The sequence below is a fragment of the Plodia interpunctella genome, chromosome 21 (assembly GCF_027563975.2).
Source record: "Plodia interpunctella isolate USDA-ARS_2022_Savannah chromosome 21, ilPloInte3.2, whole genome shotgun sequence".
NCBI lineage: Eukaryota > Metazoa > Arthropoda > Insecta > Lepidoptera > Pyralidae > Plodia > Plodia interpunctella.
In genome coordinates this window covers 4554785-4568606 of record NC_071314.1, presented here as the reverse complement: position 1 = coordinate 4568606, position 13822 = coordinate 4554785, and the positions used below count along the sequence as shown (strand labels likewise).

General features: G+C 37.3%; 2 protein-coding genes across 3 annotated transcripts in view; one reads left to right on the top strand and one right to left on the bottom strand.

The window, feature by feature from the left end:
* The first annotated feature begins 1574 nt into the window (after window positions 1-1574).
* On the top strand, window positions 1575-3364 carry LOC128679205 (cytochrome b-c1 complex subunit 6, mitochondrial-like). Its single transcript, XM_053761281.1, has 3 exons — window positions 1575-1708; window positions 1810-1913; window positions 3035-3364. The coding sequence occupies exons 2-3, from the start codon at window positions 1815-1817 to the stop codon at window positions 3206-3208; spliced, it is 273 nt and encodes a 90-aa protein (XP_053617256.1). The 5' UTR covers window positions 1575-1708; window positions 1810-1814; the 3' UTR covers window positions 3209-3364.
* Window positions 3365-3476: 112 nt separating this feature from the next.
* Window positions 3477-13822, bottom strand: part of LOC128679199 (uncharacterized protein) — a 40975-nt gene continuing 30629 nt past the window's right edge. For both annotated transcript variants that reach the window (XM_053761269.2, XM_053761268.1), the window contains 13 exons: window positions 12485-12669; window positions 11954-12141; window positions 11392-11545; window positions 10744-10906; window positions 10485-10561; window positions 10161-10329; window positions 9717-9953; window positions 9160-9377; window positions 8660-8859; window positions 7638-7750; window positions 6883-7005; window positions 6113-6237; window positions 3477-5865 (listed from right to left, as the gene is read on the bottom strand). In XM_053761269.2, coding sequence (XP_053617244.1) covers window positions 5736-5865; window positions 6113-6237; window positions 6883-7005; window positions 7638-7750; window positions 8660-8859; window positions 9160-9377; window positions 9717-9953; window positions 10161-10329; window positions 10485-10561; window positions 10744-10906; window positions 11392-11545; window positions 11954-12141; window positions 12485-12669 — 2082 coding nt within the window. In that variant the 3' untranslated portion in view covers window positions 3477-5735. The remainder of the gene's footprint in view (window positions 5866-6112; window positions 6238-6882; window positions 7006-7637; window positions 7751-8659; window positions 8860-9159; window positions 9378-9716; window positions 9954-10160; window positions 10330-10484; window positions 10562-10743; window positions 10907-11391; window positions 11546-11953; window positions 12142-12484; window positions 12670-13822) is intronic.

Genomic DNA, 13822 nt, shown 5'->3' with positions numbered 1-13822 from the left:
TAACAAGTAACTCTCTTGACTACTTGCACAATGTTTATAATAAAGTACGGTATTTCGTTTTTTTTTGCCAAAGGTTTCTTACATAGAAATTGCTGTACTTTATGAACATTGTTAGATCTGTCATGTTGGCATCGTGTATAATGTCATATTTAGTGTTGCCATCGTAATTGTAAAAAATACTATTCTCAAGGCTCATTATGCTAAGTTTACAAGGCTTTAGTAGTACGTTTGCTTGATTGACGCTTGATTGTTTAACATGATAACGGAAAACAATGGAAGTGTGAAGTAGTAGGCGTGGCAGGTAGATAGGTACTCATGTCAACATATTATATTGTAACGCAAAGAATCGACATCATTAGCGCCTTAGTCGTAATAATTTATTCCTTGATCGTACCCTTCCAATGAGTGAAGTCGAACGTCTTGCGTCGTTGTTTGTTTTAGTTAGTTTGACCACGAATATGCCTTCTAGTTGATCGAAATGTATCGAACCCGCCAAAGTTTTGCAAACTGTTCGAGCAAAGTGTGGAGCCGGCATAAAGGAATTTACTTTGCATTCAAAAGATAACATTCAGCTTGACCATTCAAATTCAAAATTCTTTATTCAATTAAGGATGATATACATCACTTAATGGCGGCAAAAAATTACTTCCACCGCAGCCTTTTCTCCAAGGACGTCAAAAGCTGAAGTATGGTACCATTTTGTATGTAAAATTTTCAAGCTTCGTTCAAATTTAGGCGAATCCCGCGTGCGACGCGGGACGCAAATCAGTGCGATTCGCTCGCTCGCTTAATCTCCCAAACTGAGGCGAATCCCGCGCGTCATTATATTTTTTTTATTTGATTTCTCAATAGGAAAACATATCTTTTGCCATCGAAGCTGAGGTTTTGTTGTTATTAGCATTCACTGAAGAAGAATCTCAAGATGTGAGGAAGAAAATGGGTTCATGAGCTCAACGCTTAACATTTGAAGATTATCACAATTTAATACCCATATTATAGTTACTTAATTACTTTTAGTAAAAATAATAAGTTCAAGTTCAACAGCATTTCGAAAAATCAGTCGTTCGTTATCCCGTGTATCTTTCGCTGCAGATCGTGCGACTATTCGCGTCAATTTGAACACGTCCATACAGGTTATCTGACGCAATCAGCGCGAGCGAATCGCGTCCCGTGTCCCGCGCGGGAACGAAGCTTTAGTTCCACTTTAATTAATTTCTATTATTTATGGTCAAGCTATACATGTACATAGTATGAAGGCTTATTTTAACTTTGCAGTCTGTTTGTCGACTGTTAGAAACCAATGAGTATGACGATTTTAAGTCGACTTCTGCGATACAACCAGCGTTGCCAGATTTTTGGGCAAAGCGGGATTTTGATTTGAACCTTTGAACCATTATATTAATTAGTAAAAAAGGGGAATTATTTCATCAAACGCGTGACATAATAGAAAAAAAAAACGCAAATTTTAAAACAATTTGAAAGTAAAATTTTATTTGTTTGTTTATGTTTGTTTCACTTGCAATATGTTGCTTTGCATAAAGATGAAGTCAGTCATAGCAAACGAGGCATACACTGACAGTTTCGTATGCACTGCACACTCACTGAATTCCTACTAAGTAAGGTTTTTTCAAAGAGTAAAGGTTTTTTAATCTATGCAACATTTTTATCTGCTGTCAGTCGCTCGTTGCATCATCGGTTTTAGGATTTGGTAAAAGATTCTAAAATATAATGTTTTAGTGATTGTTACACAATATCTTAAGTGTTCAATAGTTTCAAATACATTTTGTGAAACAGTGTATTTGGTTTCAGAAACCATGTCCAAGCCAACCGATAAAATTATTCCTGTAGTCAAGGCTGAGGAGGAGGAGGCCGCCGAGGAGGAAGATCTGGTAGACCCTCAGCAGGAACTAAGGGTACGTATTTTAATTGTTTTTTTAAACCAATTATCACAATACAATAGTCGATTGTTAAAATCGTTTCATTTAGGTATTGCACGCAACTAAAAATATAACCTCTAGCAAGATAATAAATTTGTACTTCACTCCTTAGATTAAGAAGAGAACTTCTCTCATAGTATTATCACAACTTATTAACATGTCTCATAATCTTTCGAAGTACTTGTACTCTGTAAATATTGTTTCTTCAATGAAGTAAGTATTATCTGTAAGTATTATCTTTATACTGTTTCCCATGTGGGCCTACTCAATGATGTGGAATTTACCAGTAGTTGCCTTTTATTTCCATCACCATAATAAGCTGTATAATTTTAATCAGTCACTGAGCATCCGCTGCTTCAAATATGCTAGGTATTCATTTTCGTCCCAAAATATTTTTTAAAACAATTTTCATTTCTAGAGCTAAGATTGTCTAGATACAAACCTAACTCTCAAGATGCCACAGCAAGATGGACAGGACTTTTTGGGAAAAGATTGCATATGTGTCCATCTCTATCCATACATGGTTTTTTGTTCTTTCTAGGCTGGAAAAAGATAAATCAGTACCTTACAGCTCCTTCAAATATTAAAAAAAATATTCTTCACAATCTATTTCTATGTTTATAAAGTATAATATAATGCCATTTTATTTTAGTAAGCCATGCAATTTTTTAAAATATTTGATCACCCTTGTATTGTAATTTGATAATTTGTACTCATGTTTTTTCATAGGAGTCCTAACATGTAAACAATCTTCAATTATGAGTTTAAACCTATACATTCTAAAGTAAAACATAAAAATAATTTCCTAAAAAACCTATTTTTATTCATAATGCACTTGTAAGATAAAATAAGTACTTTGTATTTAGTGAGATTATTATTGCTTAGTACTGTACAGAATGTAAGTCTCCTCCATTTCTCCCTGTCTGATGTTAACCATCACATTTTTTCTTTGGTGTTCACCTATTTCTTTTTCCATTATTTTAAAATCCATAACCCTTTCAACATTATAATTTGGTATGTTGTTTGTAGCTCAACATTTCACTGTAGTTAATAATATAGAATTAATTTTTCATAACATATTTTAATTTCACTTTTAGGATGCGTGTGCTCAGAAACAGGATGCTCAAGCTCAGTGGGGGGTTTACCAAGAATGTAATGATCGTGTAAATTCCCGATCCAACACTGCAGAGACCTGTGAACAGGAACTCATTGACTATCTGTATGTCCTAGACCATTGTGTTGGTAAGGAAATCTTTAAAAAGCTAAAGTAAAGTTGACAACAATTTCAAAAGTAGTGTTATTTTATTGTCATCATGATGTGAAGGGTCTAGGTCTATTTATTAGTTTATTTCTTTAAGTAAAAGTGTGAGAATTGACAGATGTTGTTGTTACAGTTTATTTGTAAATAAAAATAATCACAGTTACAACTGTTGTTTTTTTCTCAAAAAGTTTTAATTTTAATTAATTTCACAAACATTTCAATTATTATGACTATAATAAATAGGGTGTTTGAGAATGGTCCATAAAGTGAAAGAAATATTTCATACTCATTATATATTTCATTAAAGCAAATATAAAATTTGGAAAACATACAGGTACATAAATGCCGATAATATTTTTAAAATTTCAACAATACAAAAATAAACCAAATGGCACTCTCGTTTTACACACAAACTAAAATAATAAGCCACAGACAAACTTTTAAACAAATAACAACAACTAGTCTACTAGTGTGAAGAGGGTAAATTTCCACTCTGGTAGATAGGCCGTACCAAAAACGTAATTCAAGCTATGACTCTCCCAACCAACCAAGAAAAGTTTGGTGCAGAAAGATCACACTTAGAATGTTCTCTTGGATCACAATAGTCAAATAGGATAAAACATGCAATCATGACACGATTGCACTTTTATCAGGAATTAGGCAATCGCTTGCATCATTTTGCGATTTCTTATAATAATTATGATAAAGGAATGTGCAGTTAAAAAAATACTTAAGAGACCCAAAATTTGGAAAAAATATCACAGGTAGACTGACGATACAAGCAGTCCAATAAGAGCCAAATACTTTAAATGTTCTTTAAACATTTACCTCTATAATAAAACTCAATAGATTTTCTTGCAGATATGATACTTTTATCAACATGATGTGCAAACATTAGAATTCGTTAAAAATTTATTAAACATAATACCAAATTAAAAAATAGGGGAAAAACTACGAAGTGTAGTTTTCTAAGGTGGGTTTCTGGATTTATTTAACGCCATTACATTGAAATGTATTTTTAAAGCATTATGATGTTGATGTCTGGCTCCTTATTCACACAAATGGTTTTTAAATATCGTGTTTTATTGCATCTTATGTCTAATATTCAGATTACAACATAATCGTAGTATTTACATAATCTTAAAGATTAGAGACTATATTTTGGAAAATTGACAATAATCTATTTATCTATGGACCATAATTTTAATTGGCCTACCAGCCCCAGACTTGAAAAAATTGTATTGAATGCATGTATGAAAGAGATATATTTTTAAAAATTGGATATTTCCAAAACTATTTATGTCAATATAAAATGTGCTGTAACTCATTTACATAAGCGTTACTATTTGCTGTAAATAATAACACCATTAAATTATAGCAGTATGATACATCTTTAGTAATTAAATACTTCTTAAATATCATCCTACTTCTATATTAGCGTCTAGTATTGAAAAAGTTGAGGCACTAACATTTTGAAGCCATATTGTTACTATATGGATGGCTCTAATCCCTCGATTGCGAAGATTCGAGACACAATGCATAAACTGGCAATTGGCGACGGGGAAAGTATAAGTACCTTTACTACTCTTATATTTATATATGGGTTATGCATTACAGGAATGCTGTATACGTCACAAATAAAACGTAAAAAAAAATTTACGACCTCATGTAATAAAAACTACAAAGAAATTGTATGTCAAGAACTGAAGATTACAAAATGGAACTGCGTTTTATTGTAAAAGTAATAACGAGATCACAATATTTGCATTTCGTTGACTCAGCTACCATGTTGAATAGTCTAGAACATCAGATGATTTGTCAGTTCAAATTATGTTTAAATATTTTAAAAAATCGTATTTAAGCCCAGAACAAAGTATAGATTCATCAACTAGGGCATAACATATACCCTAGTGAATCTCTGGATGGGAACGGAACTATTAATACACATTAGGTAATAAAACGTTTCCATCTGTTCATAAACTTACATTATAGACTAATTAGTCCACTGAAGGTTCGCTTCACATGCCGAAAGTCCTGGGTTCAAATCTTAGCATCTCCAAAAAGATCAAATTGAAATCAACAAAATGCTAATTTATTGCTTATCTATCTATATAATTACATATAGTTAATAAAGTTTCATGACATAGCTGTAAAAAATAATAGTCGTACATAAAAACGATTGTCGGATTTTTATTAGTATTAGTGTAGAACGCTGCCGATCTTCCATACAAATGTAATTTGAAATATATATGCAGCTTCGGGAGCTAGGACAGGGCCGCGGCTTGCAGTGTCAGCCTGACGGTTATCTCGGTAATGTCAAAGTTGGACAACGATAAAGATCTGGCCCAGTGATGAGGTCGCTGCTGTTTAATTTTCAAAGAATATTATATTATAAAATTATGAAAGTTTTGATTTTGATCACCGTACCAGATGTCGTTGTGAGTTTTATTAACAATACCATACCAATTTCCAAACCACGCCTAGGTTGAATCTTTATTAGAACATCGGTATATATAAGTGAGTACAGTGGGTGGTAACTAACTGGCGCCGACCTGCAGCACGTTGAAGCAGATCTCGCAGACGCGCTGCGGCTTGTTGAGCCCAAACTTGATGATCGGCACGTCCTGGTTCGAGCATTTGTTGCACAGCATACGGCCACAGTGGCGACTGACCAAATAAACAATATATTTATATCCTTTCTTCCATAATCATATTTTGAATGAGAAATGATATTATAAATGAGACAGTCTTGACTTGTCTATCGCACTTTCACGGCTAAGTACTGTGGCAAATTTGATGAAATTTGAAATAATAAGTAAGAATATTACACAGGAAGGTAATTTTTAATTTAATACGTAAGGATAGTCTTTTCGTCTTAGCAACAGCTAGTTGGCAAACAGTGTGTGGTGCCTACCAGTGGTGTTTCCTCATGGTGAGCGTGAACTTGGTGCCGCACTCCTGGCACAGCTCGCTCTCGGCCCACGGCGCCTCCGCCCGCAGCGCGTCCAGCAGACGGTGCAGCAGCTGCTTCGTCGCCACCTGATTGTTGGTAACACTTTGTCACAACTTGAGCTGTGGCGCCACTGTCGCATTCTCTCTCATCTGTGCATTTTCCCTGGGGGGCTACCATGAAACAAAACACGTAGCACGTCATTCTTCACGTTCTCTTTTTACATGATGATGAGATATGAGAATGTGGATGTTAGTAACGTGCTACGTGTTTGGATGTTTCGAAGTTGGCCTTATGATTGCTTCCTCAGTCGCCAAGATTGTGGTTCGCAGAGCGTTTCGACCGCTGCGGCTGTGCGGTCAGTACAATCAGTAAATTTTCTTGAGGAAGGAATCATTTCCAAAATTAATAATCCATAAAATTGACATTACTGCAGTACAGAGCAATTAATGTAAAGTCATATAGAAAAACTCATTCTTGTCTTTGTTAAAATTTTAAAATTTGTAATGACAGAATTCGAAACGCTCTGCGAACTTTACTACGAATTATTTAAATTTTGTTTTGTCGTCGGCCCAAAATTTATTTACTCCTTACAGAGCTGACAAGCCTAGAATATATCAAAAGTTGCGAAATTGGTGGACAAATCTGTCATTATATCATCAGCCATTTTAATGTGATGGGTTACATCAATCATCAGGCCAATAAATAACTAAAGTTAATAAATTAATACATACCTGGTAATTGAAAATGGAGATGCCTTCCTTGTTTTCCTGCGCGAGACACGCGCCAGCTCTGACCAGAACCCGACACATGGCCCCCTGCCCGTTCATGTACGCGAGCAGCAGCGGAGTATTACCCTGGTTGAAACAAAAAAGGGTAACCGCATAAATTATCTTTCAGTTTTTCCTGAAGATCGCAGTCAACTTTCTATCATTGTAGATAATGCTCTTATCATTATGTCCGCCCTTTATACCATATTGATAAATAAAGTTTGAACAAGTAAATAATCATCTCATTCATAACCAGTTAATAAACACAATCCAAAATCGTTTTATCCAGCATTTAATGTAAGAATTTTTTAACGAAAATATATTTCAAATGTTCGACAGCTTTTTATAAATGATATAATAATGATACTAATATTTTAAAGAGAAAAGATTTGTAGTTTTGTTTATTTTGAATAAACCCAAAAACTACTGGATCGATTTTGTTGAAATTTGGCACAAACATGGACAAAACGTTCAGGAATAACATAGGCTACGGGACAAGCCGCTAGTTAATAGTATAACGGATAAATAAGTACTTTTTATATATTTTTATTATACACTAGCGCTTATTGTCTGCGTTTTTACGCGATAAAAGATAGCCTATATTATTTGACGGTAGACCTTTTGAATCAAAATCAGTTCAGTAGATTTCGAGTTTGTTCGTTACCAACACAGATCTAAACCTTTTTGTTTGTATATAGTATTGATAGAACGAAAATTACCTGTAAATCTGTCCTGTTTATGGGATAATCTGGCATATATTCTAGGAATATTTCGCATATTGTGGCCGCATTGTCCTTCTTGCACCAACACAGTTCATGCAATGGATTGCGTCCTGCATAAAACAAAAGAATAAATATTATAGATTTTGAACGGTGTAAATTTCGATCTCGAGTGTGGATCGATATTGAATGTCATCGTCACTGTTATCTGACAGGTGTCAAGGGCGGTGTTGATATCGTACGAAATTTGCATCTGTTTAGGGAAATTAAATTTAAATATCATCTAGGATACTTATTTAAAGCAGTTTTCGTTATGCTGAATTTATTTATTTGTTACAAAAGATGGTTTCTGTTTCGAGAGAAATGAAGATCATTTGGTCGTTGTTTATGTCGGGAGTTTGCTGTTGAACTGTAATACTGTAAGAAAACTATAGGAGATCGATATCACATCTTCCTTTTCGCTCATACAAGAGATTCCTCTAGGAGAAACGGGACAAAGCGCTAATATTTTGAGTACCCATTCGTGTGCCGGTATTTACAAGGGGTATACTATATATGACTGTAATGTAGGTAGATTATTTTGCTATGTTAGCTTTGTCTGCAGTCAGTCTTGAATAAACGTAGCTACCGTAAACTCGTGTCTCATTGCGTCCCATGTACCTACGGTATAATGACATGCCGGGTTTTTATGCCGTATTGAACTCGTTCTATTTCACGTGGTTACGTTAACTTTTTGTTTACATTTTTCAATTTATTGAAATGTATTATAGTTCCCTTCCACAATGTAGTCACAGTCTATCATGAAGATTTTGGTGGCCACCGTTTTCTCTAAGAAACAATAGAAATTGGTAAAAATGTGTGGTGGCGCTAGTGTGCAGTTATGTATCGCTTTAAGGGTAGCAGATGCCGCGTCGATTTCACTATCATCGCGTCGCCCATATCTATATGATTATTAGTAAGGGTGTCTGTGATCATACAAGACCTTTGAGTGTCACTTTCACCTGTTTCCAGCCGAAGTATACCTTTGAGGTTAGTAGCGGCTGCGTCGATGTCGGTGTCGGCGAGCAGCGCGCGCGCGACGGCCGCGTGGCCGTCACGCGCGGCCGCGTGCAGCGCGCTGTCGCCGGCCGCGTCCGCCGCGCCGCAGTCCGCGCCGCCGCCCGCCAGCGCCGACACGATCGCCGCGTGACCCGCCGCCGCCGCCACGTGCAGCGCGGTGCGTCTGCGCACACACACCGATCGATTTCACAGTTCATGTTTTAAATCGCGTGAAATGCGCCATTCACCTGCCACTGATTTTCCAAAAACATAACGTCACGTGACAATGACGTCATCACGCAATATTCACCACGTACGTACTGTCATGACCGTCTGCTTTTTGACAAAATATTCGAATTTATTTTACATCATTCAATTTACGTCGATCTTGAACGCGCGAATTTGCTTCAACTACTCTCGTCATATCAGATGTTTGGATTTTATCTTATAGGAAATATAAAAATTCATTAGTAATAATTCTTACTTATGCGCATCCCGGTCATTAGGCCTCGCCCCAGCTAACAGTAAAGTCCTCAGCAACACTTCGCTTCCGGAGGCGGCCGCCAGGTGCAGCGGCGGCGCTAGCGTCGCGTCCTGAACCCGCGAGTTCACGTCCACTTCCACCGAAAGCAGGAACATTACGCTCTCCATGTCGGATGTTTGGATCGCAACGTGAAGGAAATTGCGGCCCTTGCGGTCCACCTGCATACAAAAAGAAAATATTTTCTTATCAAAGTTATAATTAGTAATTCTAAGATACAAGCAAAAGACCTTATAGCGTCGGTTATTAAACACCTCAACATAGGCAACTTTAATTGGGTGCTGGCAAAACTGTCATTTTTTAATTTGACACATATCATTAGAATATATATTTTTTTAATATTTGCTCTGGGTGCTCATGTGGAGTAACATTTTTGAAAACCTACATTTCGTTTAGATATTCTAACAGTTTATTGCATTTTGAACCTTTCTACAAACGAAATTAAATTAAAAATTAATTTTATAGTTAATTAAATTAATTAAGTTAAATTTTTATCTAACCTGTTCCGCGGCCGACGGATTCTTCTCCAGTATAGACTGAGCAGCCTTATTATTCCTTGCAGTCAAAGCCGCCGCGAATGGAGATATGCCCCTATTGTCCCTAGCGGAGAGGTCAATGCCCGGATGCGATAGAAGCATGGATATGATTCCTGCGTGTTGGTTTTCTATCGCTATGTGTAGTGGCGTCTTGCCTTCTGCGTCTTTTGAATTTATGTTCGCGCCGTGTTCTAGAAGAGTCTGGAAATAAAAAAATATGCTATTATAAAGGACTCTGTATTTTTTTAAAATTTTGTTAGGGATCACTCGTATGTCTGTCTGTCACACTGTTTTCTCCGAATCTACTGGACAGACACTACGAAAATCAGGTAAAATTTGTAAAATGATGTAATTCTATTACCCAAACACAGACGTGCAGAGTATAGCTATATATGGGTGACACAACACCTGTATGACGGCGGTGAGCCCCCACTGACAGCAGAGATGCAGCGGCGAGTGTCTCTCTGCGACCGCGTCCCCGCCCCCCCCGTCCGCCGCCGCCCGCCGCGGGGACTCCACGTCGCAGCCCGAGCGGATCAGAAACGTGGCTAGCACCTCCTTGTTCTCGTCTATAGCTCTGAGAACAATTATTGTCGTTAATTTAAATGCGCTCCGTCATCAGTCATCCGGCGATAGGCTGAGAGGACACACAGGAACATGCAAATTAAAAGTAGTAAAACGAAAGAAAAATAAATAAACAAATTCTATATAAGTAAACAAAAACAATCGTACTTGTGTAATAGAGTCTGCAAGCATCCGTCCGGGCCAGGCCCCCAACAGTCTGCATCTGCACCGTTCCTTACCAAAATCTGAAAAAAGAGAGTGTATTAATTAAATAAAAATGTTAGAAAACTTATTAAGGTTTTACCATTTGTGATAGAAAAGCAGGTTTTAGATACATTTTTCTATAATGTAATACATAACGCCGTTCGGGTCCAAGCGGCGCACGCTCCCCACATTATATACCAGTAATGTACAGTGCAACACTAACGCTGGCCACTTCCTCCTGGCCGGAGTCGAGCGCGGCCCACAGCGGGGGCACGCCGTTCGCGTCCAAGCGGCTCATGTCCACTCCGCGAACGCACAAAGCCTCCACCACTAATCCCAGTCGGCAGTGTATCGCCAGTTGTAGAGGAGTTTCGCCCGCTTCCGTTCTGGAAAATAAAAATAAATATAGGTGCAATCGAGATATCATAAACAAAACACCATTAGTTCATATCCATATTTAATAAAAAGTATTATCGCATTCGCTGTAAAAGAATATAAAAGTTAAATTTGGAACAATTAAAAGTCAAAATGTTAAATTCCTTTGTTCATACTTGAAAATAACACATAGGCCATTGCATATGAAAATGAAAATGCATGACTCAGGCCGCTAAAAATTTATTATATTTTTAGAAAGTTTGAATTTTAAAGTTAAATTTGGAACAATAAAAAGTCAAAATGTTAAATTCCTTTGTTCATACTTGAAAATAACACATAGGCCATTGCATATCAAAATGAAAATGCATGACTCAGGCCGCTAAAAATTTATTATATTTTTAGAAAGTTTGAATTTTAGCGTTCGCTGTGTTCTATCTTTAAAAATGTTGTTTTGTTTTTCATTTCTTAACGAATAAATATAGCAAGAACCACTTACAAGGCGTTCATATCAGCGCCATGATCGAGCAGATATATGGCAGTCTTGGAGTCCTCCTCGACGATGGCCTGGTGGAGTAGTGTGAAGCCCTTCCCGTTGCGGACGTTAGGGTCCGCGCCGCACTCCACCAGCGGGGCTATCAGGTGCTTGTGGCCTGGATAAGTGTCGGGGTGATAGCAAATAGGTTGACATTCTACTAATAACAGGTATTTCGCAAGTCACATTGAATAATAAATAATAAAAAAGAATTTTTTATTAAGCCAATGATAAAAACAATTAACTTACTAAGATTGAGAGCTAACAATAGTGAGTACTCCCTACCACGGCCCAATTCCTGACTATCTACGAATTAGTGCAGTTAGTGAAGACTTATACTGTAAGTTTCTCAGTAGAGTACTGTAATAGTTGTCATATAGTCTAATAAGTGTCCAACGTGTTATTCTCCTTTTCACTGGCTGCCGACGTTTTATGCAAATTGTGAGAACTCAAGTCCAAATTAGATTAAATGAACGAGGTGAGTATTAAATATTGAGATCGGCGAGAATCAAGACATTAAACTAACCCTCAGAGAGAGCCAAGCTAACTGGCGTATCGCCCTCCGAATTCTTCAGATTGAGGTTAGGCAGTAGGGGCGCATTGGATCTGTCAGCCGAAGGAAAGTCGCCCTTCTCGACCAATCGCCGGTGGTTCAGGATGGCCATGACTGCCCCCTCGTGGTTGTTGTATACAGCCAGGTGGAGGGGGGTTTGTCTGTGATCAATTAAACAAATACTTATTCCATATAATAAGAAGGTTTAAAAGAAGAAATTCACGTTATTTTCTGAGTGAGATACAACTACCCTCACCTGTACCTGTGTACAGGTCTTCCTGTTCTCCGTAAGTAGTCTGTATACTGGGGCGGGCGCCTTGCTCCATCAATGCATGGTGAGACAGCGGCGCAAGCCATGTGTATAAAACCGTAAGGATTTCACTAGGTTTTTTGAGTGAGATATGATAATCCTCGCATGTAATACTCTTATCATCTTCTTATGTAAGCGGCCTTGAGTCAACAACTATATAATAAGTAAATTAGTGGTTTTGTCAGTGCATTCACCTATACACAGTGTCTTCTTGTTCTCCGTAAGCGGTCTGTATGTTGGGGCGGGCGCCTTGCTCCAGCAAAGCAGTAGTGAGCCGCGCTAGACCGTTGGCGCAAGCTGTGTGCAGTGCTGTAAGACCGGCTTCATTTGTGTGGTTCACTTCGCCGTTCAGGTGCGTTGTTAAAAATACTGCAGAATCCTACAAAATAAAACTATATTTAGTACAAAAAATCCAATATCATATATACGAGTAGAATAAAAGTATCTTGACTGCTGATGCAGTTTTTACTGTTATTTAGACAATTTATTCTCGAAGGTTTATACATGTACAAAAGACCGTGTACGAAATCCGGCCAGGTCGCTAGCAAAAAATATATAAACGGACTTCGAACTGCTTGACAGCGAGAAAATAGATGCTCCGATGATACTAATTATACAAATACAAAAACAGAACGCAGAAAAATATCTTTGAAAACCAGTAAATATCTGCGTTCGGAACCGAACCGGCTTGCCAACTATGACGCCATAGAGGTCAAAACGAGAATCTCACGATACTTCCCGCGATAATACTGCATATTGCAACAGTGTTACCAGTCATTTACAGAAGTGGCCATAATCCTAACTAATATTATTAATGTGAAAGTCCTTCCACTTCGTCGTAACGAACGGAGTGACTGATTGACGTGATTCATAATTTATTTCCTAACTAGCTTTTGCCCGCGGCTTCGCCCGCGTTAATTTCCTACGGGAACAGTTATTTTTCCGAGATGACATAGGGTTCCTTTCGTACCCTATGTCCTTCTCCATACTTTAAACTACATGTATGCAAAATTTCAAAAAGATTGGTTGAGTCGATAGAGCTTGAAGAGTTGACAAATAAAACAAACTTACATTCGCATTTATAACATTAGTTAGGATTGGTAACTGCTATTTCAGAATATAAACAAAACTCCACAACAAAAATCAATAAAAGTTCCCTTAACTAATTCCCGGTCCATCATCAGACGTAAAGCATCGGAGTCTAAAAATATAAAAAAAACATTCAACAAAAGGCATCGTTTAAAACAAATAACCTCTTACAAATAAGTTTAAATCTTATATTGAGGTCATATTGAGTGATCATCAACTAGAGTGGAGGTTTCCTCAAGATGTATTCCTACATCTGAAGCAAATGGTGGTCGACGGAAGCTACTTTAGTATAGCTAAGCTAAGCTATACTAAATTCATATGGCACATGTAGGATTCGAACTTGAGACCTTTCGGTCAACAAGCCGGCGTCACCGCTTCTTATACTAAAACAAGTTTCTACAAAATGTTAATCTACAAAAATGTCAATGCGATTTCGAGGAGCA